This window comes from Dipodomys ordii, unplaced genomic scaffold (genome assembly GCF_000151885.1).
Source record: "Dipodomys ordii isolate 6190 unplaced genomic scaffold, Dord_2.0 Scaffold102, whole genome shotgun sequence".
NCBI lineage: Eukaryota > Metazoa > Chordata > Mammalia > Rodentia > Heteromyidae > Dipodomys > Dipodomys ordii.
This window is the reverse complement of record NW_012267318.1, coordinates 542,090-567,726: the sequence shown is the minus strand read 5'-3', so window position 1 is coordinate 567,726 and position 25,637 is coordinate 542,090. Positions and strand designations below refer to the sequence as shown.

Below are 25,637 nucleotides of genomic sequence, written 5' to 3'. Positions count from 1 at the left end.
AAGCCACCAGCCCCTGACTTAAAGGCTAACAAAATTCTGAAGTAGACTCTGCTAGAATTCTTCTGAAATTAGAATCAGGTTAGTTGTCTGCATGAGACATCAATTTCTGTTTTGTTAATCACTTTTTCCAAAGGATTATCAAAAAGAACAGTGCAGTCTTCCTAAGTCATAGCAATCATCATCACCAATCATTTTTAGATAACAAGTAGCAGAAGAAATTCAAACCTCCAAGCTAAAAGTAAGGGATTAAATGATTATTAAAGTTGAAGTTATTTGCATTAGTCCAAATTCAGAACCAAAGTTAAAACCACTTCCAGATGAACTGAATAGCACATTTAAATCAGAGCTTTAAAAGTCGTAAAACAACCCAACTGAAAATAACAGACTTAAAGTATTATTTCAGAGTAAGTATATAGCTATAAGTGATTTTTAAGGAAAGTTTTGAAACATATTGTGGAATGCATACATACCAAAGCTACTGGTGGCATACCAATTTAAGATAAATGCAGGCAGTACACAGTGGCCCACACATGCAGGAGGGGAATAGAACGGACGGACGGACACACACACACACACACACACACACACACACACACAAACACACACACACACACACACACACACACACACACACCTAGTATCTGGGGACAGGGATCCCTCGGAAGATGCTCCGTGGTGCACACTCTGAGACAACCTGTTGTCGGGTCTAAGCTCTTTGTCATACGCCATCATGTTCCACTCCTGACGCCTGTTCCTGGCTTTTCTAACCTTTTTCACCTCTCGGGTGGTGCCATCTATACGCTTTTGCTCCTGAGGTCCAGGAAAAGAAAGCAAGCATGCCAAGACAGAAGGGAGAGGAAAACAGCTGGTTAAATGCAGTTACAATGAGCAATAAATTAGCCTGATGCACACACAATTAATCCACAGTTAAGAAAACTCCTTAAGGTAATTCCTTACCCTATAAGAAGTAAAGAGACTTTGGTTTTTAAACAAACAAAAAGCTACTGTGCTGCCACTTTGAGAGTTGCTTGCCATCATTTTTGGTAGAGAACTATCATTTGGCTAGTTCAGGCTTGGAGCCTGAATCTTTCAGGTCTATATTACATATACAAAACACCAGGCTCTGTCATTCATAGAAATCATGTCATACAACTACTCAATTGTTCCTGATTTGTTAGCATATAATCACCTTTCCAAGAACACAATTAAAAATGTTCTATTTCCTTTCTAGGATTATGACAGAATATTTAAACTATCCTCAAACTAGCTTAACACAAAATAAAATGAGGAAACTTACCTGCCCATACATAGGGCTATTCTTGCTCCAGCCCTGTTAGCCAGTCAAAACGTAATATGTTCTGAGACTCTACCCAAGTGTTTCTTCAGAGGTGAGCACAGATTTCTATGTGCAACTCTATGGTCTTCCTGCTCTCCTTCTAAGAATTTCAGATCTTTAAGGATGAAAACGATGTGCTTTGCCTCCTACTCTCTGCTCTTATAAACCTTAATATGCTATTTTATAAACAGCACATATTCAATCAATGTTGGCTAAATCATCAAACTGTCACCATGCTCAAACATGAGCTTCTCCAGGGCAGGGTTTTCTGTTCTCAAGAGGCTTATGGTCCAGCAGGGGATGTACATAAGATGACACAAACTAGTGTGTGGTAAAAAGTGTGGCAAAATGGATTTTATTTTAAGGTATTTTTATAGTTTCATACATAAAAATATTGCACATAAACACTGTATTTTGATATGTTTGTATATAGGTATTTACATATTTAAAATATAACACTATCTAGTCCAGAAGGCATCCTACAGTAACTGAAGAGACCAGATTTGTGCCCTGGGTAGGTATTAATTCTGTGGAGAATGTGGGTCACTGCATAAAGAAGGGATAGAAGGTGCCATGGCTCTGACAAGAAAGGGTAGCATTGATTTAGGGGGAATGAAAGAAGGCCAGTGGGAAAGTGGGGGCAAATGGTCTAAGATCTGAGAGATAGGCCAGCCCTTTAAGGCCATGCTAAAACTGTTGTTCTTTATTCCATGAACAATGAGAAACCATTGAGCAATAAGTAGGTAGCAAGTGATAAGAAGGGGCATTAGAAAAGACCTTCTAGGCTCTGGAGAAAGGATGAAAAGAAGACAGACACCAGTTATAAAGCTTCTAAGGAGGCTGAGGTGAGGAGACCCAGATGGCTTACGGATGAAATAAAAAAGGACTAGATTGTTTTCTGGGGTATTTGGAGGTTTTAGAATTGGACCTGCAAAGAACATGGACATGAAATTCATGGAAGATACAGAAACAGCTAAGAAGGATGTAAATTTTCATGCAGATGAGATGGAGCATTTATCAAACAAAATAAGCATATTTGGGGCTGGGGAAGACCTGTTAGGAGTATGACTTAATTCTTTAGTCTTTTAAAGGTTAGCTGGAATATGATAGCATATTTCAAAACATGCTATTCATAGCCATTTGGCTTATAGAAATTAACCTTATAGACTGTCTGCACAAGTATAGGAATAGCCACTGCAGTACTGTAAAAGCAGCAACTTAGAACCAACCTATAGCTCTAAAACAGTAATGGGTAAATAATTTATGAAGTATTTATATTTTAGAGGACTATCCAATTCTTAGAACTATCATACATTTTTAATAATGTCTCTGTGTATATAAATCAGGTGTAGCACAATTTTATGTATTAAAATATTGGTTAAATGTGTATATGTGTATGTACACATGTTTAAAAGTTTGAAAAAAAATGTCCCAAAAAGAGTGACTAGGTTCTTCCAGGAAGAGGCATGCCTTTATTTCCTGCAGAGGTAGCTGACTATGTTATAACTAGCATATATTGCTTATATAAAACCCAAACACAGGGGAGAGACTTTCAATGTGATTGCAATATGCATCTTAATTAAAACCAGTTTATTACTATTATTTTTTAAGAGATACACATTGACATACTCAGGGATTAAGTGTGTGTGACATGTATATCAAGGCAAACAAATACACATACACATATGAGCTAATCATCACAAAATATTAACAATAGTGAATCTACACTCCGGCTATACTGGCCTATTTCAAATCCCTAAAACATGTCACATTGCTTCCTACCCTAGCCTGCTCCTCTGCATTTCAACTGGAAGGCTCTTGACTAAAACACAGCTTACCTTGTGCACACCTCACACTTCTTGGCTGTCAACCGTTGGACCTGCTGTGTGACACCTCCTCATGCTTCTTTGACCCTCCACTGGGGTATACTGCCACCCACCAGATCATTTCACCCACAGCAATCTGTACTTTTCCTTCATAATAACAACAGTGTAACTACATATTTAAAGCTCCATAGTCAAAGTTCAAAAACAGGATATTTCTTATCCCCAGATTCTCTAATTTTTTTTTTGGTCTGTTGTGGTGCTTGAACTCAGGGCCTGGGAGGTGACCCACCGCTCCACTTACAGTTTTCTGGGGGTTAATTGGAGATAAGAGTCTCACAGACTTTCCTGTTTGGGCTGGCTTCGAACCACAATCTTAGATCTCAGCTTCCTGAGTAGCTAGGATTATAAGCGTGAGCCACAGTGCCTGACAAATTCTCTGATTTTTCCTTCAGGTCTGACAACTGCAAACTGAACATGATGTGGGTGTCTGACATCCTGGAAATTGAAGTCCTCATTATATATTCTGCTATGAAGAAGATTTGATTTGACAGGGCCAACTTTCTCTATCTGTCTTTCTAAGATCCAAAGGGTCACACGATTACCAAAGGTACTCCTTTTTGTACTGTAATCTCCTGATGTTTTATCATTGCTTATCCAGCATTTAGAAGGCATTTAATAAGCAATTCTTATAAATGAATGAGTAGGAAGTACTTATCAGAATGTGTTGCAGGAATATGGAATAATTAAAAACAAGTGAGAAAAAAAGTGAGGAAATGACAGATGTTTTAAAGATACACTAATCATATATAAAGATTTTTCCTCCAAAAGGACAGTGTTCAAGAAAATTAAACAATTTGCTAAAATATCACAATGGAAATTAAGGCCCTTTAAAAGGTCAGAAAGTTTTGGGCTGGGAAGGTGGCTCAGTGGTAGAGCGCTTGCCTTGTATGCATGAAGCCCTGGGTTCAATTCCTCAGCACCACATAAACAGATAAAGCTGGGAGTGGCGCTGTGGCTCAAGTGGTAGAGCGCTAGCCTTGAGCTGAAGAGCTGAGGGACAGCGCCCAGGCCCAGAGTTCAGGCCCCACGACCGGACCCTCCCCCCCAAAAAAAAGGTCAGAAAGTTTTAAAGGAAGGTATTCTCAAAAGCCCTGTGTTTCATTCTGTTACTACAAAACAAAAGACAAACATACCTAGGCTAAGTATACAACTCAAAAGCAGAGTACTTTTCTAGCATGCACAGGCCTAGGGTTCATAAAAAGACAAGCATGCCTTTAAATATTTATTTCATTTCTCTTTGCTTGGATACATTTCAGAACTTAAAGGTTCTAAGATTTCCCAAGCAATCAGTACAAAACAAAGTATACATAACTACATCTTTTTAATCCCTTCCCAGAACCCACCTCTAACATCGGATTCTTCCCTCCTTTACTTGCCTCCTTTATGTGGTTTTGGGGAGAAAATCCAAGGCCTTGTCCATGCTAATCTAGTGCTCAACCACTAATCTATACCCCAGTTTCTACATTCCCTTTCTTAAATCTTGCTTTCAAACCACAGATTCTTCTCCATCCTAAACCCTCACTCCTACAAGACCAGTAGCACTTGAAGTGCTTCAAACCCTTAACTAACATCAGCCTACAAAATGCTAAGAACTTCTTCCAGTTAATCAATACACTGTAATATCTGTCAAGCAAACTGGATGATGTTTCAAACATAGCATACATATTAAAAAAAACCACTAGCAGACATCCTTACAGAATGGTTCTCCTCCATGGTGTAGCCTAAATTCTGAATTGGGGGCACCAAAGGGACAGTTTTCAGAGTAGAGGTCTCTTAGCCTGAGCAGAGCCAATGTACCTCCAAGACTGTGAAGAGAGCTTTCCTAGTGTTCTGACTGTCGATTCTCTTGCCTACCCCATCCATACAGAGAGAATAATTGCGTAGTACTACACTTGTAATGCATATTATACGTTCTTCTCAACCTACTATGAAACGCTCATCAAGGTCTCAGTTACAGCAAGGTGGCAACACAATAACTAAGAAAGATAAAAGCTCACCCTGATATGGAATGTTTATCAGAGGATGAAAATTTGAAGAAGCAGGAGAGCAGTTACAAAATGCAGTCACAGACAAAACTGAAATTTAGCTACCATTTTTGTTAAAGCCAAGGCCAAGCAAATATTGCAGAACAAATAGATAGTATTGATTAAAAAATAGTATTACTATGTTAGACTGAATAGTGAGGATCTTCCTGTGAAAGTGTAACCTCTAATATAAAGCTTCAGCAGGAAACAACTTGGAAGAAAACAACTTATTGCTTTATTTCTAAACATGCAACTGATAACCACATTTCTCACAGATGGAATTACTTACCTTTTGACGTCGTTTCTCTTTCCTTTTGTCTTCTGTGTCCTGTAGCATTTTTTCTTTCCAAAGGTCAAAGAAATAGGAAGGATCAGTATAGAACTTCAGCCCATCCTTCTTATCATCTCTGTGAATCAATGTGTTACAAGTCAGGGGAAAAAAAGATGGTCAAACACTTTCACCTGCATGTTAATATTGTTAATTTTAACCATGGGATTTTTAACATCTACATGGAACATCTTAACTACTCAATGATTATTTCACTAAGTTTTCTTAGTTGAAAATATGCATTCTTATTTGGAAACATGACAGATCTATGACAATTAGGTGATAATACTCTTGAAAACTTAGACTTGAGAGAAAATTGTTCTGCAAAATTCACAGGATAGTTAGCTCTTAATCAGTAAGTTTTATCAGCTCAATTACTTAAGGAAATATTTTTATTACTCGTACAGGGGACTAAACACAAAGATGGATGGATGGATTCTTAGTACCGATATATTCAATTCTACTCTAGAGCTTCAATATTCCTATAGCAAGAACTAGCAAACATTCTGTCTCTTGTTCTCAGTTAGGCTTGTCCAACATCTATAAATTCAATTCTAAAAGAAGAAAGCAAAATGTTCACAGGGTATAGACATGACCAGGAAACAAAGTAATGAATTATATATTTCAAAGAAACTTCATTTCAGGATAAGTAACTTCTTTAGTTACTGGACTTTAAAGAATATTTAACATCCTTACATGAATTACTCATTTATCATATAATCAATGACAGTGCATCCACTGTGAATCAAAACTGAAATATGGCAAAGTTCAAAACAATCATGAGCAAGTTAGTACTATAGTCTACCAATGTCTAAAACCATGTGCTTGCAGAACATCTGTAAGAGGTCTACATTTACATTTCATATTTGTAGTGTAGTAAGTCATTTAAGGCATATAGGAAAAGCAAAATCAGATTAATGAGTATGAACAGGAACGAACTTATGCTTGAACAATAAAAGCTAATTTAGGACAGTGGGAAAAGAGGGTAGAATTCCTGCCGCATCATCTCCTGCAAGCTCCTCCTTATTCCTATAATAGCTACTCTAGTCACTGTGCTTAAATCACTAACAAACCAGTGCAAGTCACTTATAGTTTAACACTGGGCTATTAACAGCCTTTCTTTCTTTTCCTCATTTCCTGACTTATGAACAACCTATATAATAAACATTTTATTAATAATATTATTGTGAACAAAGATAGTTTCCCTAGATACTATAGATAAATGCATAGGAAAATGGAGTTAGAAACTTACTGAAAACTTTGAGATAAATGAAATGCACATTCTTTGTCTTAAAAACAGAATTAATACTCTTATAAAGACAGAAAGCCACTGAAATAAATAAATATTTACTCTTGATGCAGGATTATAATCACCTCTGTTGATACCGTTTAACTTCTGAGCTTTTCAGCATGGTGCCTGTGCCATACTTAGATTCAAATCCATAAGTTCATGTCATATGCATATATATATATATATGGTATACATATTAAATCATACTATTTTTCATGCAACTAAAATTTTTAATCACCACACATACTTAATATAGTAGTTTTGGTTTTTAATTTTAGTGTGCTGATCCTGGGGCTGAGTGCTGTCCCTAAACTTTTTGCCCAAGGATAATATTCTTATCACTTGAGCCATAACTCCACTTCCAAATTTTTGGTGGTTAACTGGAGATAATAGTCTCATGGACTTTGCTGCCTGGGCTGGTTTTGAATTATGATTCTCAGATCTCAGTCTCCTGATTACACAGGCATGAATCACCAGTTTGCTTTTGTGAACTTTTATAGTAATGCCAGTTTAGAATTTTTTTGACAATCAAACACTTATGCTATAGTAGGTACACTGATGCTCTTGGCTGTAAGGAAAACTGAAACTATTCTGGGAAAATGTTTAGCAAAGTAGTCACAAGTTAAAACATCAGGCTTATGATGCTTCTACTTGTATATAGCATTTTTTAAAGATGTGTTCACCTTCTGGAAAGCATACTTGTTCCCCAGGAAAGGAGAGTGAGGCATGTTGCTCCTCCTCTGTTAATTTCCAGAGTCTCTCACATGTATCTGAAAGAACTCTGGCAGAAAGGAAGGGTCACAGTTTGAACTGCCCTTTACTGGCAGAGCATGATACAGGGTATGTCCAAACCTCTCCTTGTGGATCCTGAGAAAGGACAAAAAATTCTGCCCCAAAAAACCTCTACAGCCTACCTTCCTAATAAGGACCAAAAGGCCTGTAGTAGGAATCTCAAGATGGTTGTCCCAGAAGGAAAGAATTCCCAGGATTCTCTATGGTCCACACAGGAACATCAGCTATACTGCTGACCCTGAGGCAGTGAGGGTCACTAGCCGCCACCACCTGTGCTCAGCAGAGCCCAGAGTGGACTCCATATGGAGAGTAAAGAAGGGCAGAGAAACAAGGCTTGTCATGAACAAGGAATCAGTATGAGGAAGAAAGAAGGGAGGGTGGTATCAGGAGGTGTACGAGAAAGCATTGTGGTGACAGGATGTAGGAGCAGTGTCTAACATAATCATGTGTAGGCCTCCTCTTCATAGACATTTTTCTTTCTTTTTAAAAATTACGTTTTTACTATCTTTAAGTAGTTGTACAAAGGGGTTACCATTCAACAAACAGCTTGATGATTCTCACCCCTTTCATCATTGTTCATTGTTCTCCATCCCTCCCAAGCCTACCCCTCCCCTCAAGTTTTAGAGTAATTTTTTGAAACAATTTTCTTGTTCTTAGAAGTATAATCCTGATACTGTGTTTTACCGTTTTAACAATAATAGAAGGGTACTTTGGTGACTGTTTTCACTGTTACAAACCTTTAATGCAGCATGTTTCTCTGAATTAAATACCAAATATCTCCGTGGTGCTGTAGTGAAGGCAAGTATTTCACTGCATGTATAATTAATTGTTCTGTGCTTATATTCAGAGTTAGTTTTGGAAGTAGAGGGAACAATATAACCACACACAGTGCCGCTTTATACCATTACCACTGAAAGCCCATGTTAGAGCTCATGCTTTTTCTGGTAAATCTATCTATAGTCTGAAATTATGAAAACTTTTCATAATTCTGCACCAGTGATTGACTTCACTGGGCATCCTATTGCAATTACTGTTCTCAAAGTCTGAGAGAAATCTTTCTTGAACCAAATTAGCCATCAAGGGGTTTTGTACCCAATGCATTGCATGCTCCCAGCTCCCTTTTCCTTTCTTCAGCCTCCTTTGAGAAAGCTCTGGGAACACCATGGGCCATACCTGTAAGGTGTCAGGATGTTCAAAGGCGGTGGTTTATCACTTTGGTTGTAAATGTCTGCAACAGGGTTGGGAATGCTGTTCTTTGAAACCACCTGTTGGTCTTGGACTGTGGAACTTTTGAAAGCTTTTTTCATGTTGATATCCTGTAGTGATACTATTTAGGGGAAAAGTCCCAAAGTTGAGTTATTCAGAAATATTTTATTCAGAAGTAAATATTATTTGATTCAGACTTAAACATCTCCTGGAATAAGCACGTAGTTTTTTAGTTCATTTGAAACCACATTTAAATGGCTTGTCTATATGTTTTCCTTCGTAAGAGTTTTCTCTATAAAATGATAGCTTTTCTTCCACTGTAATAGTTTTAATTTTTTTGACAGTGTTGAAATTTGACCTAAGGACCTCATGCTTGCTTGGTAGGTACTCTCTCACGTAAGCTATGCCCCCCGTCCATTTTGCTCTTGCTATTTTCCCAACAGGATCTTGGTTTTTACCTGAGCTGACCCAGACCAAGATTTTCCTATGTATGCTTCCCACGTAGCTAGGATGACAGGTACCTATCACTGTGTGCACACTTTTATTGGTTGAGATTTTTGCCTCAAATTGCGATCCTCCTGATCTCAGCCTTCCTAGTAGCTAGCATTATAGATATGAGCCACTATGTTAGCCTTACCAGAATAATCATTTAATTCAATCTAATAGTAGAGCATCATTATTTAAATAGGGCTTCTCAGATACTGCACAGCAATATAACAGACACGTAGATGCACAGAAATGGGTATACTGGTGGGGGCGGGGGAGAAAACCTAATTCAACAATACCAATTTAAGTATAATATCCTATGGAAAGTACTTGTGCAAAAATTATGTAAATATAAATAACATTAAGCTTTATGTCAAATTAACAGTGGCAGTAAGGAAAGAAAACAGCTTTTTAACATATGTATAAGTATTAAAATTAAGTAGCTTGATCTATGAAACAAATCTACACTAAAGAGTCATGTAGTCAGGACTCCATATTCTTTCTTGCAGATATACAGCATTTGCATTGTTAACTCATTTGGTTTTTACATAATCTTCCTGAGGTAGGTAAACTGGTTCTACTAGCCTGAATCAGTGTTGCTAAGTGACATTTTTAAGGTCTTCCAGAAAAGAAGGCCAAAAATCAGCACAGATTTCCTGGCTTTCTGGTAAGAGTCTCTTCTATTCTAACATCCAGGCCAAGGAAAGCTATAAAGTAAAATCTTAATTGGAAAGGGATTTTAAAGCTATGATGTGGAGAGTAAAATTTGATCATCTTTAATCTGGAGATTAACTCCATCAGTGTAAATTTTATCATAAGCATTCCAATTTCAAAAGATGAGAAAAAAAACCTAAGGTGAATATTAAACAAAAATCACTTATGATGCCAATTTTAAAAGTAAAGAATTACTTTTAAATGTTAAGAATTTTTTATGTGAATGAATGGTGCAGCTATTAAAATTTTTATTTAACAACAAATTCTAAAAATTCTGATTAAAAAGCACATTTTCACTTCCTATTTATTGCTACAAAACACCATACAAACATTTATAATGAATATTAACACTAATACTTTCTCAAAGTAAATATAAAGTGGAAATTTTGAGGGGAGATTTTTTTTTCCAGTCTAATTTCAGTCTTTCATTGAAAAGATACTGAAAACAAATTTTTAAAATTCAGAATTGTTGAAGGTTTAAATTATGTTGAATCTGCCCTACTTTCAGAAATATAATAAAATAATTACCACTTAATTCATACATGTTATCAGTTATTAATTATATCATTCACAGGCCTCTGCCCCGGTATAACTTCACTCTGCAGCAGGATGGATCTGTGACCCTCTCTGTTAGTTCTGTTAAATCTTTGAGTGGTTCTGTGACTTTTAGATAAGAAAGTTTTTTGTTTTTCTCTTGAGCACTGGAGGGGTTTGAACTCAGGGATTCATGCTCACTCAGCTTATTTGCTTGACTGGTGTTGTGTCACTTAAGTCACACTTCTATTTCTGCCTCTTTGCTGGTTAATTGGAGAAATGAGCCTTACAGATTTGTTTGCCTAGGCTGGCTCCAGACTGCAACTCTCAGATCTCAGCTTCCTGCATAGCTAAGATTATAGTTATAAGCTCCAAGTATTTTAAAAATAACTATCAGTAGCCTCCATTAGGACTTCTAATACTAAATGCATTCAGAGAAGCCTTTAAAACCAATATTTCATCTCCAATTTTTTTAAACAAGACCATGGAGTATGAGGTAGACAAGATATGAATCTTTTCATCACTAATTAACTCAATGTTGTGAGGTTTTTCCCTCACCATTCTTTCAGGAAAAGACAAGATAATGTCAGTACACTACCCTAAGGAAGAAGCAGTAATTACACTGCAATTAATTACTACTGCCTTGTCGACATCACATCTAGCTCACTGCTTTCATGCAATTACCTACCCTCTTCCACTGTGGAGTCCAGCTGGGTGACTTTGACAGCAAGGCGATCAATTCTGTCTTGAAGAGAATTTGCTCTGATGTAGAAGTTGTTAGCCTCATTAAACAACTCACCAAATATGTCCTCAGCATGTTTGCCTGTAGATGAGAAAAAAGGGAAAAAGCCATCTGCTCAGGAGCTGCTGAGGTGGCCTTAGCTAGTCACACCAGCAGTCTTCACCATCAACCCATGGGGGTCTCTCTCGGACAAATGAATGGAAAAAAGAAAGTGTCACGGTCCAAGACCACTGCCATTTCAAAATGGCCCCGATAGTATAGACTCTTTGCTGCTGAATGAACTGTCTTACCACATGCAATTTCTTCAGAGGAAAAAAAGTAAGTTCTTATTTTCTACCTTTCAAGTATGAATGCAATTTCAGGGATTAAACTTGTTTTTTATTCAAGATTAGTCAGCACGTTGGCTTTTGAATTTAAGACTTTACCTCCTTATCTCAGTCGGAAATATTTGACATTTTCCATTGCATCTGACGTTCCAATGGCATGAAGTTCTTCTAATGACTATCTGGAAATTGGATCCATGGTGCTGACTAGTACTCACTAACATCAATACTTTTGGGTTTGAATTAATTTTTTCTGTCAGACTCACTTAGACATTCTTCTGAGGGCTAGATATAACTCTCATAGTCCTAAAAATATATTGAACACTTCTGATAATATGCTGAATTTTCAAACCCCAACACCATTCTTTTATTCAGTCAACAAATATTTAATAACTGCCTACTCTGAGTATGCAAGGACTTGGTTGAGAGCGAGACCTATTGCTTTTTATTTTCATTTCCTATTGATTTATTGCTCAAGTAAGAAAAGTTCACTCAAGTTTAATGCTCAGATGACTTAGTGGTGAGCTGCAGCTTACGCCAGCTCTTATGTGCTCTCATGGTTGCTTTCAGTACTTGCTGCTGGAATCCTTTAGTCTGTGAACTCTATGCTAGCAGGAATCACACCGTATCTGTTCAGTGCTGCAGGCCCAGCCCTACAACTATCTTCCAACTCCTACAGTTTCTGTTTTCATTTTCCAGATGATTAAACTGAGTATCAGAAAGGTAATCTGTGTAATTCTTCTAGCTGGTAAGTGGCAGAATAGAGGAAAGAAAAACTCATTTTTCTAATTTTTAGTTCTCTACTTTTATCATATGCTTCACCAACCTTCCCTTAGCACAAAACACAGAGCACTATTCTAATTCCTCAAAATTACCATAGGATCTAGCAATTTCACATGTGAGTATGTAGCTAAAAGAGAAAACTGGATTTAAATACTTTCAAAGAAGTACTGTTTATGACAGCTATGAGGCAAAAGCAATCCACCTGATTATCCAAAGATGAGTGAATAAACAAATGCAACAAGAAATTCTGACATGTGCAACATGCGTGCCACGGCACATTATATTATATAAACAAGACAATCACTAAAATACCAATATGTCTTCATTGAGAGGAGCTACCTACAGTAGTCAAGTTCATATAAAAAGCAGGACAGTGATTTGTAGGAACTGGAGGAAGAGCCATTTAATAGGTGACAGAGTTTCACTTTTGTGGGATAGTTGGAGATCAACATATTTAACACTACTGGAATGCACACCTAAAAATGGTTAAAATGGTAAATTTTGTGTTGCATTTTACCAAAACTTAACTTAAAATTTAAAAAGCTTGAGAAGAATATATAAAACTTAAGTACCTGACACTGTAAGTCTCTCTCCTGTCATCTTTACCCTTCATGATGATAGTCTATTTCTCCCTTTCCTTGAAGGAGTTTCCCTCCCTAGTCACTTGTCTTTCTGTTTTTTGAGAGTGGCCATCCCAGTGGAAATTAGATGGTGAGAAGAATTTCAGTTGTTCTTAAATGGCTGAAATTAGATCAGACTTGTAAGAAAGGAAAAGTAGGCAAAGCACTTACTTAGGTTTTGGTCTGCCAGGGAGTGTATAGTCAGGGAATCAAGTGATTGACAGAGGAATACACAATAGCTTGCACAAAAAAACTTAGAAGGGTGGGAGAGTAAAAGGACATAAGACCTTCAACAGGATGCTGAGAGGTTTACCACCCTGTCCAAGTCCCTGTCCTCATTCTTCTTCACTACTCCAGCCATGGTTTTGTTCTATCACTCTCTGGAAGGGTCCGCTCAGCTTGAAAGACTCCCTCCTGCTTGGGAAGGTCAGCACTAGGGCTTCATGCACTCAGGCCTCAGGCTTCCTTGTCCTCAGGGCAGGCCTGCCCACTGGCCATCCCCATACCTGCTCTCACCTCTCGACTACCCCTGCGGCTTCCTTTCTTGCCTAGATCCAGAGCTTCTTTGCAGCAGCCCAGGGTCAAGGTCTAAGGCTTTTCTTTTATTTCACTGAAGTTTGTTTTTTATTGCTTGAGAAAAAAAAAAGAAACCAGCAAACCTACTTCTACTTCTAAGTCCAAAGTTTCAATATTCTCAAGAACTGTGTTTTCGGAAGTGGCGCTATAGCTCAAGTGGTAGAGCGCTCGCCTTGAGCTGAAGAGCTGAGGAACAGCGCCCAGGCCTAGAGTTCAAGCCCCACGGCCGACCAAAAAATTGACTCAATTCATTAAGTGAAAACCATATATTCTCAACTACATACCTTGCTGTGTCTTTATTAAAAAAAAAAAAAGAACTGTGTTTTTAAGAACTACTGAAAAAAAAATAGGCATGTGTGTTAACTGATCAACCTCTTCGCTTTCCTGTCAATTTTCTCTTGGGCATCCCACCCAGTCTGCTTGCTTCAAATCCTACCTAGATGGTTGCCTCATTTCTATTTCAGACAGATTCTCTTCTATTTCAGACAAACACATAACTCCACATCATCTGAACAACTCAAACTTCCAGGCCAGAAACAGAATTCCTCAAGCCCGCTCCTTCACATTTCATGCCCACTCTTCTCATCACCTTCTCCTCTTCTTGAAAAGTGCCAACTCCATTCTTTCTGTTACTAACACAACCTTAGCAGCCACCCTTGTTCCTTCCTACCCCATGTTGGCCTCCAGAAATTCCCTAACTGCCAGAGAATTGGTCAGACAAATTCTACTTGAACACATGCCCCTTCAATTCATTCTCTAGCACATAGCACAACACAACCACCTTGTCAAAACTCAAATGAGGTTACTGGCTCTCCTCTGCATTCTTAAGTCCCTTCCATTCAGAATGAAAGCCAAAGGGCATGTAACAGGTCCAGGTGCTCCACGTTCTGGCTCCACCTACCCTCCTGGCCTTCTCTTCTGTAACCCTGTCCTTCACACATCTCACCATCCATACAATAGCATTCTCAGAGCACAGTAACTACTGTTGAAAACAACTACTCTCTGCTAGATACCATATAAGCACAAATAAATAGTGTGTCTTCTACCACTGATGCCTAACTCTTTTCATTTTCAAGTATGTCAAGCTGAGAGGTATGTCATCAAATTGCCAAACATAAAACATGGAGATTTTCAACCATATGTAAAAGTGAAGATTTACTGGAAACAATCAAGTTGTCAAATGTGAATCTCTTTTTAGACCTAAGAGTAGCACCTAGATCCTGGTTGGTCAAGGTTTAGGTCTTTCATTCTCCACTAAAAGAAATCAGTTTCCTTTGAAAATGGACAAACTCTAGGGTTAAGGATAGAAAAATACAAGATGAGTTTTGTATATATTGTGTTAGCTCAAGATTAGACAAGACATGCTAAAAGAGACCCAAGCCCTAGGCAGAAAGGGTTGTACTGGCCAAATTTGGAAAATGTGAGCATCAAAACAGAAGTATTAACTGGGCTTGGTGACTCATACCCATAATCCTAGCTATTTGAATAGCAGTAATGAGAGAATTGTAGTTTGGGGCTAGTTTTGGCAAAAAGTTTGTCAGACAAATAAAAACTGGGTGTGTGGTAGGTGACTATCATCCTGGCTAAGTGGAAAGCATAAATAAAAGGATTAAGAGCCAGGCCATCTCAGTCATAAATGTGAGGCCTTATTTGAAAAATAACTAAAGCAAAAAAGCTGGCACTATGGATCAAGTAGTAGGGCACCTGCCTATCAAGGAGAAGGCCAAGTTCAAATCCCAATACCGCCAAACAAGCAAATTAACAACACAACACAAATAATAGAGTTAATGACTGGATTATAATCTATAAAATTAAAAGAAATCTACCCGTCCATGTTGATATGAATAAATAAGAGAAAGAAATAAATGCATTTAAAATGAAGAATGCCAATAAATAAAATGTTAAAATAATTTATGAAATGACCTTAAACCACTACTCTGTGCTACCACAGCAAGAAGCACCAGCAGATACTGAGACTCTGGTTTCTTGACATTAATTTCCTGGGAGAAAACTTCACATTAGAAAAAACTATTCAACCACCTGGAGGAAGCAACAGCATCTGCTACGGGCAATACCAAAAGCCACATTTCACAAAGGAAACGGTTGATTCCCTGTAGAATCTGTAAGGTCACAGGAGGCAAAGGAAGACTAAGGAACTACTTCACATGAACGCAGGACAGTCTCTGCAAACATAAATGTAGTACATATCTAAGAAACTAGGGTAAACGTTTATGGAAATCGTTTGTACTATTTTTTAATATTTTGTTAAGTCTGAAATCATTTCAAAATACAGTCAATAAAGGAAATTGTTGTATTTTTCATTATGTATATTTGTTAATGAATTCCACTTAACAAGTTATAATTACTGGGCTGTAAAGTTTTTTTTCTTTCTTTTCTAAAGCTTTATTTTCTCCAATCTGAAAGCAATTTATGGAAGTGGCGCTGTAGCTCAAGTGGTAGAGCGCTGGCCTTGAGCTGAAGAGCTGAGGGACAGCACTCAGGCCCAGAGTTCACCCCATGACTGACAAAAAAAAAAAAAAAGTACTGATAGTAATTTATATTTGTAAGTCTAGAAACATAGAAAGGTGTTAGGCAAAAGTGGCCAAAATCCAATAAAAGCCATCAACTATTAACATTCCAATGACAAAAGTAATACAAGCACATGGCAGAAAGTTTGGAAAACCCAAAAAATAAAAATGTTATCCACAGTGAACTTTTTTGCAATGCAAAGCATTTTTAGAGAACTAATTGATCCTCAAGCATAGTCAGCTGTGTGTCGAGTACTCTTCAAGTGGACAGTGAGGCACTATGAGTGGCCTGAAGAAACAGCAGTGAACACAGCCAGTCTCATGAGGGGCACAAGGGAAACACAATAAGCGAATAGAAACTATGTCAGGAGAAACCAAGGGCTGTGTAGACAATAAAGCAGCAGGATACTAGAGAATTATCAGAAGTGAGGGGTGCTCATGTGGTCGCCAAAACCCTCTCTGGTAAAGTGTATGAACTGACTGTAAGGAGACCTCCATGTCAATATATCTTGGGGCAGAATCATCCAGGCAGAACACAGAAATTGTTTTGGGGGGGGGCAATATTTGGAAACCCAGAGAGTAAGCACAGAGAAACATGACTTACCCTTTTGGAAAGTGGAAACAGGGACAAGACTCCAAGGCTCCTGTTGAGCAGGTGACAGGCCTTAAGACTAGAATCGTGGTAGTGGTGGAATAATCAAGGGTATAGATTAGACATTTATTGTGAAGATAACTAACCTCATTTACTATTGGACTGGATGTCTGCTGTCAGAGAAAGAGGAGACAAACCAAAAATAACTGAAGAACAAAGTTGTCAGTTGGTAAGAGGGAAGGGGAAGAGGGAAGGAGAGGAAAGAAAGAAATTCAGTTTTAGATGCCTATTAAAAGCCCAAGTGAAGATATTGAATAGACAACTGTATATATGAACTTGAAGTCTAGATGTGAGGTCAGAACCAAACGTATAAATTGAAGAGTCCAATCCAAGGACTCACTGAGGGAATGAGAACAAGCAGAGAAGAGTTCTAATTACTAAGCTCTGGAGCACTCTGACACAGAGAGCTTGGGAAGGAGACTAAGAAAGAAAGAATCGCTTTTGAAGCAGGAGAAACACCAAAGTGAGGTGATCCAGAGCCAGGCAAAGATAATAGGTCCATGGAGAGGAAGTTACTAGTAAGTCAAATGCTTAATGAGATCAAGTAACAAGGGACTGAACACAGAGCATTAGCAACCTGGAAGTCACTGGTAATACTGACAAGCATGGTTTCAAAAGAGTGGATAGAACAAAACTGTAATGGGGACGAGAGATAACAAGGGAGGTAGAGGCAGTGGAAATAAAAATAGTTATCAGAGGAAACCTGCTGCGCAGGGTAACAAGAAATGTGAGTGGCAGGGAGAGTTTGATCTGTGAGGTAGAGAGACTTGGGAGTTTGCTCTATGCTGTGTCTGATGGTAAAAATGTTGGGGGCGGGGCAAAGATGATATGGTGAGAAGGCAAACTGTGGTCCTGGAGTGGGCCCAGGACATGGGATGCAGGGTGTGGGTGAAGGAGACAGTCTGGATAGGAGTGTGATAAAGGGTGGTAAGCGGGACGCAGAGGAACAGAGGTGAAATGCGGGATTCATCAGTCAGAAAGGAATGTCTGTATTTCCTCTGATGGTGTTTATTTTACTAATCAAATAAGCAGCTGAGTCAAGGCAGAAGTATGAGGTGAAAAGAGAAGATAACTACTTAGAAATTATAGCACTGCTGAGCAACAATAAGGGCTCACCTGAGGAAGGTGCTTTTAATTTTGAACCTTTTTTTTTTAATTGGTCAATTGTGGGGCCTGAACTCTGGGCTTGGGTGCTGTCCCTCAGCTCTTCAGCTCAAGGCTAGCACTCTACCACTTGAGCCACAGCGCCACTTCTGGCTTTTTTCTGCTTATGTGGTGCTGAGGAATCGAACCCAGGGCCTCATGCATGCGAGGCAAGCACTCTACCACTGAGCCAACTTTCCAGCCCCGCTTTCTTCTTTTCTAATGTAAGTGGTTAAACCTACAAATTTCTCTCTAATCACGTCTTTACCTAAAATCCCACAAATATACTAGTATTGTGTGTTAACATTCTGAAAGTTACGGATTTCCCTTTTGAATTCTTTTTTTGAGCCAAGGAATATTTAAAGACAGTACTTGATTTTTTTCAATATTTGAGAATCATTTAAAAGATTGTAATTACCTCATAACATCATACTCTATTAATATTTTCCAAGTTATTGTTTAATGCTGTAACATACATTATGTTCCACCTTGGTGAATGTTCACTGGGAATTTACAGGAATGTATACTCTACATTTTGGGGGTTTAGCATATAAGCAGCAAGTAAGCCAAATTAGATGGATGTATTATCCAAACCTTCTATATTCTTAGAAATTTTTTTGTCAATATGTTTTTTTCAGGAGGCTATTATTACGTACTACAGGCTATGTTTTTTTAATTAGGAGGCTATTATTAGCTATTAGAAATAGATAAGCCCTAAATATGATTTTGAGCTTATCTATTTCTCCCTTTAGTTCTGTATATTTCTACACAATTTCATGTACTTACATCTAAAATTGTTTAGCATTCTTGACCTTTGTTTACTGATTCTGGGCTTGAACTCAGGACCTGGGCACTGTCCCTGAGCTTTTGTGCTCAGGGCTAACACTCTACCACTTGAGCCACAGCTCTACTTCCAGTTTTTGTAGTGCTTATTTGGATAAGAGTCTCATGTACTTTCCTGCCCAGGCTGGCTTCAAACCTTGATCCTCAGATCTTAGCCTCCTGAGTAGCTAGGATTACAGGTGTGAGCCACCAACACCTGGCCCCCATAATTGTCTTTAAATTTGGACTCAGTCTTAAATGAATGTATCTTAGTTTGTCTTATTTAGTCTAATAATCTCTTTTAAGGCAGTGTCTTAATGTTTCTGTTTAAAGATTACTAAAAATTATAATGAATATCTTAATCATAATCTACTTTCAAGTAATACAATACTTCATAAACAATATAAACAACAATATAATTCAATTTACCCCATTGGGCCCTCATAGCTCTTAATATCATTTATTTTATTGTCAAATAGGTTATAAACTCAAAAATAAACTTAAATAGTAGTCTTTTACACAAAGAGGCTTTTTGCTTTCATTTTCAGAGGCTTCTTTCATTAAGGATAAAATTTGGTCTCTACTGTTTTGGGGGCAAATCCAGTAGTCATTCTACAATTTTCCCTTCCTATATGTAATCTACATGTTTTCTCTTACATTTTTTAAAAATCTTTCTTCTTTTTGTGCAGTTTTACAATTTTTGTAACATGTACAACATGAGATTTGCTTGTTTGTTAGTCAATACTATAAAACCTCAACCATAATTTCTTCTGTTCGGTAGTTTCCTTTGTTGGGAGCCTGGTTATAGATGTTAGAACTTGTGATATTGCCCTGTATTTTGGATGTTCTAAAGTATCCAAATTAATTATATTTCCCTTATAGATCAGTAGAATTCTACTGAATTCCAAGCTCATTGGTCACTGTTCTGTCCCCTCTTCTGTTAGGCTCATCAGCTGAATTCACATCATTGCTGGATTCAGCTGAATTCTTCCTTTTCTTTCTTTTTCTATGGCACAGTTATCCAGACTCAGGGCTTTGCACTTAAGCAGTAGTGCTCGATCATATGAACCATGCCTCTAGCCCTGCTTTTTTGCTGATTCTTTTAGAGATGGAGCCTAATGAACTTTTCTGCCTGGACTGACTTTGACTTTGATCCACCAGATTTCTTCCTTTGAACCTCAATCCTCCAGATTTCTCCTTCCTGGTAGCAAGAATTACGAGCCTATGCAATTAGCACCTGGTTCTGAATTCTTCCTTTCTAATATTGTATTTTTCAGTTCTAGCATTTTAAAAAAGTTTCCACTTTCCTGCTGACATTCTCATTTCTTCACACAAGTTGTTCACTTTTCCCACATCAAGACATTTTTTGATTTAGAATTTCTATCTGTTGGCAGAGCATGGTGGCTCATACCTGTGATCCCAGCAAATCGAAAGGCAGAGGTCAGAAAAGATTCCATTTTAGACCAGCCAGCAAAAAGTTCCTAAGACCCCATCTCAACTACTAAATCTGGATGTAGTAGTACACACCTATCAACCAAATATGTGGGAGATATAAATACGAGAGTCATCATCCATACTAGCTTGGAAGAAAAAAAATGAGAGTCTATTTGAAAGATAACTAAAGCAAAAAAGGGCTGGAGGTGTAGCTCACATCTAGCCTATCTAGCAAGTACAAAATCTCATTCAAACCCAGTACCACAAAAAAAATCTACATAAAATTTCCATCTTTCACATATTATCCATCTGTTCTTACATGCTTCCTATATTCATTAGGGCCCTTAGCGTAGTAACTAGAATGATTCCAAATCTGACAATTCCATTATTCCTGCCATAAATAAATGTGGTTCTCATGCTTGCTGTATCTTTTCAAACCGTGTTTTCCCCCTCTGGGGTGAGGAGAGGGGTGTGCTGGTCCTTGGGCTTGAACTCAGAGCTTAGTCACTGTCCCTGAGCTTTTGTATGCAAGGCTAATGCTTTACCACTTAAGTCACAGCTCCACTTTTGGGTTTTTGGTGGTTACTGGAGACAAGAGTCTCAAAGACTTTCCTGTCCTGATTGGCTTCAAGCCACAATCCTCCTATGTCAATCCTTCTAAATAGCTAGGATTACAGTTGTGAGTCACCAGCACCTGACTATATTTTTGAATATGCCTTATAATTTTTTGTGTGAAAGTTAAACATAATATGACAAGTAGAAGAAACAGGGTACACAAGGCTACCATGGCATATTGGAAAGGTACCAGGCAGGCAAGCTGGGTATTTTCCTTCCTCCAGGGATGCTACAAGGTCTGGCAAATCTGAATTGTTGAAATAACTTCTTTACAGGGTGAGCATGTTAAGATGTTAAGAAGAGCAGAATGTTCTGGGCTTTTTTTCCCCCTCAAAACTGCTACATTTTTTTCTTTCATTATTAAAAAGCAAATCATTCTTCACTGTGAGAACCAGGTAGGGCTCCTGGGAATAAAACACACAGAAGTGTGGGACCCCCCCCACCCCCGCCATGACTGCCCCGCCTCAAAACTTGTCACTACTGAGCCTCCAGCAAGGCACCAACTTCAGTTCAGGTCTTCCAGCCCTGGACCGGTTCACGGCATGGGTGAACCATGGGTCTCTGCTTAATGTCCTGCATCTGCCTCTCCAATTTTGGGCAACAAGTTGTCCTTTTACACCAGTTCTCTGACAGATCCAAGAAATCTGGTTTTTAGTTTGTTCAGCTTTTTTCTTCTATCAATTGAAGTTACTTTTGTTTCTTTGGAGTAAGATCAGAAACTGGGAGTCCCCTCAATGTATTTTTTATAGCTATTTAAAAGCCTTCATCAATTAATTCCAAAATTGGGTTCATCTGTGGTTCCTTCTCCTTTCTGCTGATTCCTTTTTCTCTTTGTTATGACTTTTTTGGTCAGCCTCCCCCTTTTATGTGTATAACAGAATGAAGCCTACAGTAGTGAATGTTTACTCCCATAAAAAGGCATCCTTTAAGGAAGATTATTTTACTAGGCTAATAATCATAACCATATACATGATAATAAGAAAAAAGAAATTTTAATTTAAGCCTTTAAAATTTTCCCCTCAAACTTTTTAGGTGGCTTCCTTTAATGACAGCACAAATCAAAACAATCTATAAAAATCTACAAATCACTTAAACACTGCAATAAGCTCTGAAAATAATGAAGAATATAGACAATAAACCGGAGGTTTTAAGACTTATCACCGTGACAAAATATCTAAACAGAGCAAGGAGAACCGATTTATTTTGGTTTATGGTTTCAGTCCACCATGGCAGGGAAGGTGTTTTGGAGCTCATCTCATTGTGGACAGGAGAAAGAAGTAGAGAGATAGGGGAAGGGAGAGAGTGACAGAGGAAGAGAGGAAGGAAGGAAGGAAGGAAGGAAGGAAGGAAGGAAGGAAGGAAGGAAGGGAGGGAGGAAGAGGGAGGGAGGAAGAGGGAGGGAGGAAGAGGAAGGGAGGAAGAGGGAGGGAGGAAGAGGGAGGGAGGAAGAGGGAGGGGGAGAGGAGGAGGGAGGAAGAGGAAGAGGGGAGTAATAGGGAGGAGATAATTGAGGGGGAAGAAGATGGGAAGAGGAGGGGGGGGAGGGAAGAGGGGAGGGGGAAAGAGAGATTTCTCCTTTTGCCCCTTTGTTTCCATCTAGGCCCCAGCCCATGGAGTCCCCCCACCTTCTTCTCAGAAAACTCCCTCACAGATTTACACAGAGATGGCCTTTACTAATCTCTTAGGCACTTCTCAATCCCTTCAAGCTGTCAACCAATATTAACCATCACTGCAGAGAAGAATGGTGATAACCACCACTGAAAGTTCAAGTTTGCTGCCTCTCCAATGTGTGCTCTTACAGATTATGTGCAGTAAAAATCGTAATATAGGGGCTGGGAAGGTGTCTCAGTGGTAGAGTGCTTGCCTTGCATTCATGAGGCCCTGGGTTTGATTTCTCAGTACCACATAAGCAGAAAAGGCCAGAAGTGGCCTTGTGGCTCAAGTGGTAGAGCGCTAGCCTTGAGCTGAAGAGCTGAGGGATAGCGCCCAGGCCCAGAGTTCAGGCCCCACAACGATTGACCAAAAAAAAAAAAAAACTTAATAAATTGAGGGCTGGGAATGTGGCTTAGTGGTAGAGTGCTTGCATGCTTGCATGCATGAAGCCCTGGGTTCAATTCCTCAGTACCAGATACACAGAAAAAGCTGGAAGTGGCGCTGTGGCTCAAGTGATAGAATGCTAGCCCTGAGCAAAGTAAGCTCAGGGACAGTGCACAGACCCTGAGTTCAAGCTCTACAACTGGCAAAGTAATAATAATAATAATAACCCACACAGGGAAGAAAGAAATAGAAAATAACCAAATAATTCTCTCTATAATGCCCTTATAGAAGTATTTCTGACTTTCAGTTCAATGTGGGTGGGGAGAATGCTTGGCTCTACTACAATCCTGCCTTGTGGGAGGTTAGGAAAGCTCTTGTTACCCTTGACTCTGGTTTTACTAATGAAAAACCTTTATTTTACACAGATTGTGCATTCCTAATCCAAACACTAGAAGTACTCCCATATTTGAAATTTTTGAGTGTCAGCATAATACAACATGTTAAGAATTCTTTTTTTTTTTTTGTCGGTCGTGGGGCTTGAACTCTGGGCCTGGGCACTGTCCCTCAGCTCTTCAGCTCACAGTGAGCGCTCTACCACTTGAGCTACAGCGCCACTTCCGGTTTTCTGGTGGTTTATTGGAGACAGGGGGTCTCACAGTCTTTCCTGCCCAGGCTGGCTTTGAACCGCGATCCTCAGATCTCAGCCTCCTGAGTAGCTAGGATTACAGGCGTGAGCCACCAGCACCCGGCAACATGTTAAGAATTCTGTGCCTGACATCATGTGATGGATCACAGAGAAGACACAAGTGCACTCAAAGTAGTGTATAAAAGTACTTTCATTGAGGGCCATCTGGGCTGATCCCATCCATACCTTGGCTATGGTGAATAGTGGTACAATAAAAGTGGTTGTGCTGGTGGCCTTAGTGTAACCTGGTTTGAAATCTTTTGGGTAAATGCCCAGGAGTAGAATTACTGGATCACAGGGTAGTTCTAGGTTTATTCTTTGAGGAACCTCCACACTGCTTTCCAGAATGGTTTGAACAAGTTTATATTCCCACCGATAGTATATTAAGGGTTCCCATTTGGCCACATCCTTCCTAGTAGCTGTTTTCTTTTTTTTTATTTTTTTAAATAAGTTTTTTTATTGTGGAAATACTGTACAGAGGAGTTACAGTTACATGAGTAAGGTAATGAGTACATTAGTAGCTGTTTTCTTGATAATGGCATTTTAACTGGAATGAGGTAGAATTGGCCAAGAAAATGTGGTATATATACATAATTGAATTGTACTCATCCATTAAAAGGAATGATATTGGTACAATTTGCAAAGAAATGGGAAGACCTGGAAACATTATATTAAGTGAACAAAGGCCCAGAGAGAAAAAGGATCCATGTTTTCCTTATATGTGGAAGCTAGATTTAGCTTACATATAAGTGAATAGTTGGGTAGTATGCAAGTGCACGTAGTATTAACTGAAATACAGTAGATTCAAGGGAGAGCTCAAATAGTGTAATTCCTTAGAAAGCCAAAATCAAAGTTCAGCAAAATAAAACACCAGGAAGGGTGTACTCAAAAGGGGTGGGGTGGGTTCAGGGGAAAAGGGTACACAAATGAAGAGGGGGAAATGAAGACAATAATCCCATGTATATCCTACAAAATTAAGTCGAGTAAGAAGAGAAGGAGTGAGTAGGGGAGGGATAGGTAATAATGTTGGCATGGGTGACATTGATCAAGATATACTGTATTTATAAACTCCTTTGTATAATTACTTAAAGACAACCATAAAATAAATTACCCTCAGGTGATATGTACATGGAACATAAGTGACTTTCATGTTTAAACTTAGTATCATCCCCAAGCTACTGCATTATGTATAACTATTTCAAAATTTAAAAAAATCTGAAATCTAAAATATTTCTAGAAAGGCATTAGTGGTTCACTTCTGTAATCGTAGCTACTCAGGAGGCTGAGATCTGAGAAATGTAGTTCAAACTCAGCCAGGACAGGAAAGTCCATGAGACTCTTATCTCTAATTAACCACCTAAAAGACATAAGCGAAGCAGTGGCTCAAATGGTAGCACACTAGCCTTGAGAAAAAGCTCAGGGATAGTGTCCAGGCCTTGAATTCATACACCAATACTGGCACCAGAAATAAAAACTCTGGATCCCAAAACATTTTAGATAAGAAATATACAATCCATGGCTTCCTAAATGCATATTATTAGTTCTTACCTCTCTTCCCTGCTAAGTTTGAATCATTAAAAATTTTAACTTTTTGTTAAGACTCTTCTAGTTAACTTCTGTTCAGATACATACACTATTTTATCTTAATATAAGCCTAGCCTTAAATCTGCAGAAATATATTTATGATGTATTTCCTTTATAGACTGTGTTTTATTGCCTTCTTTCTCTCCCCAAACCTCATTGACTAAAATCATCCAAGAACTCTATTCAGTGCATGCCTTCAGAATATTTAAATATTTATTATGAATAGTACTGATTTATTATAATCAAGTAACAAAGCTCCAAATTTCATATCCATCTATATAAAGCAAGCTCAGAAGGAATAACTTTTCTGCCAATATGGCATTTTGTTTGACATGAGATATAATTTATACCTTGAGGAATATTAATAAAAACATTACTTTAAAATTCTGTGGGAATGTAAACTTGTTCAACCACTTTGGAAAGAAGTATGGAGGTTCCTCAAAAGACTTCACATAGAGCTCCCTATGACCCAGCAATCCCACTTTTGGGCATTTAC

The 25,637-nt window shown here is 38.4% G+C and overlaps 1 protein-coding gene across 1 annotated transcript in view; it reads right to left on the bottom strand.

Moving 5' to 3' along the window:
• The window catches only part of Wasf3 (WAS protein family, member 3), a 70,914-nt gene that overhangs the window by 11,387 nt on the left and 33,890 nt on the right, over positions 1-25,637 (bottom strand). The window contains exons 3-6 of the mRNA XM_013027260.1: positions 11,286-11,420; positions 8,831-8,984; positions 5,536-5,653; positions 635-810 (exon numbers count right to left, since the gene is read on the bottom strand). Coding sequence (XP_012882714.1) covers positions 635-810; positions 5,536-5,653; positions 8,831-8,984; positions 11,286-11,420 — 583 coding nt within the window. The remainder of the gene's footprint in view (positions 1-634; positions 811-5,535; positions 5,654-8,830; positions 8,985-11,285; positions 11,421-25,637) is intronic.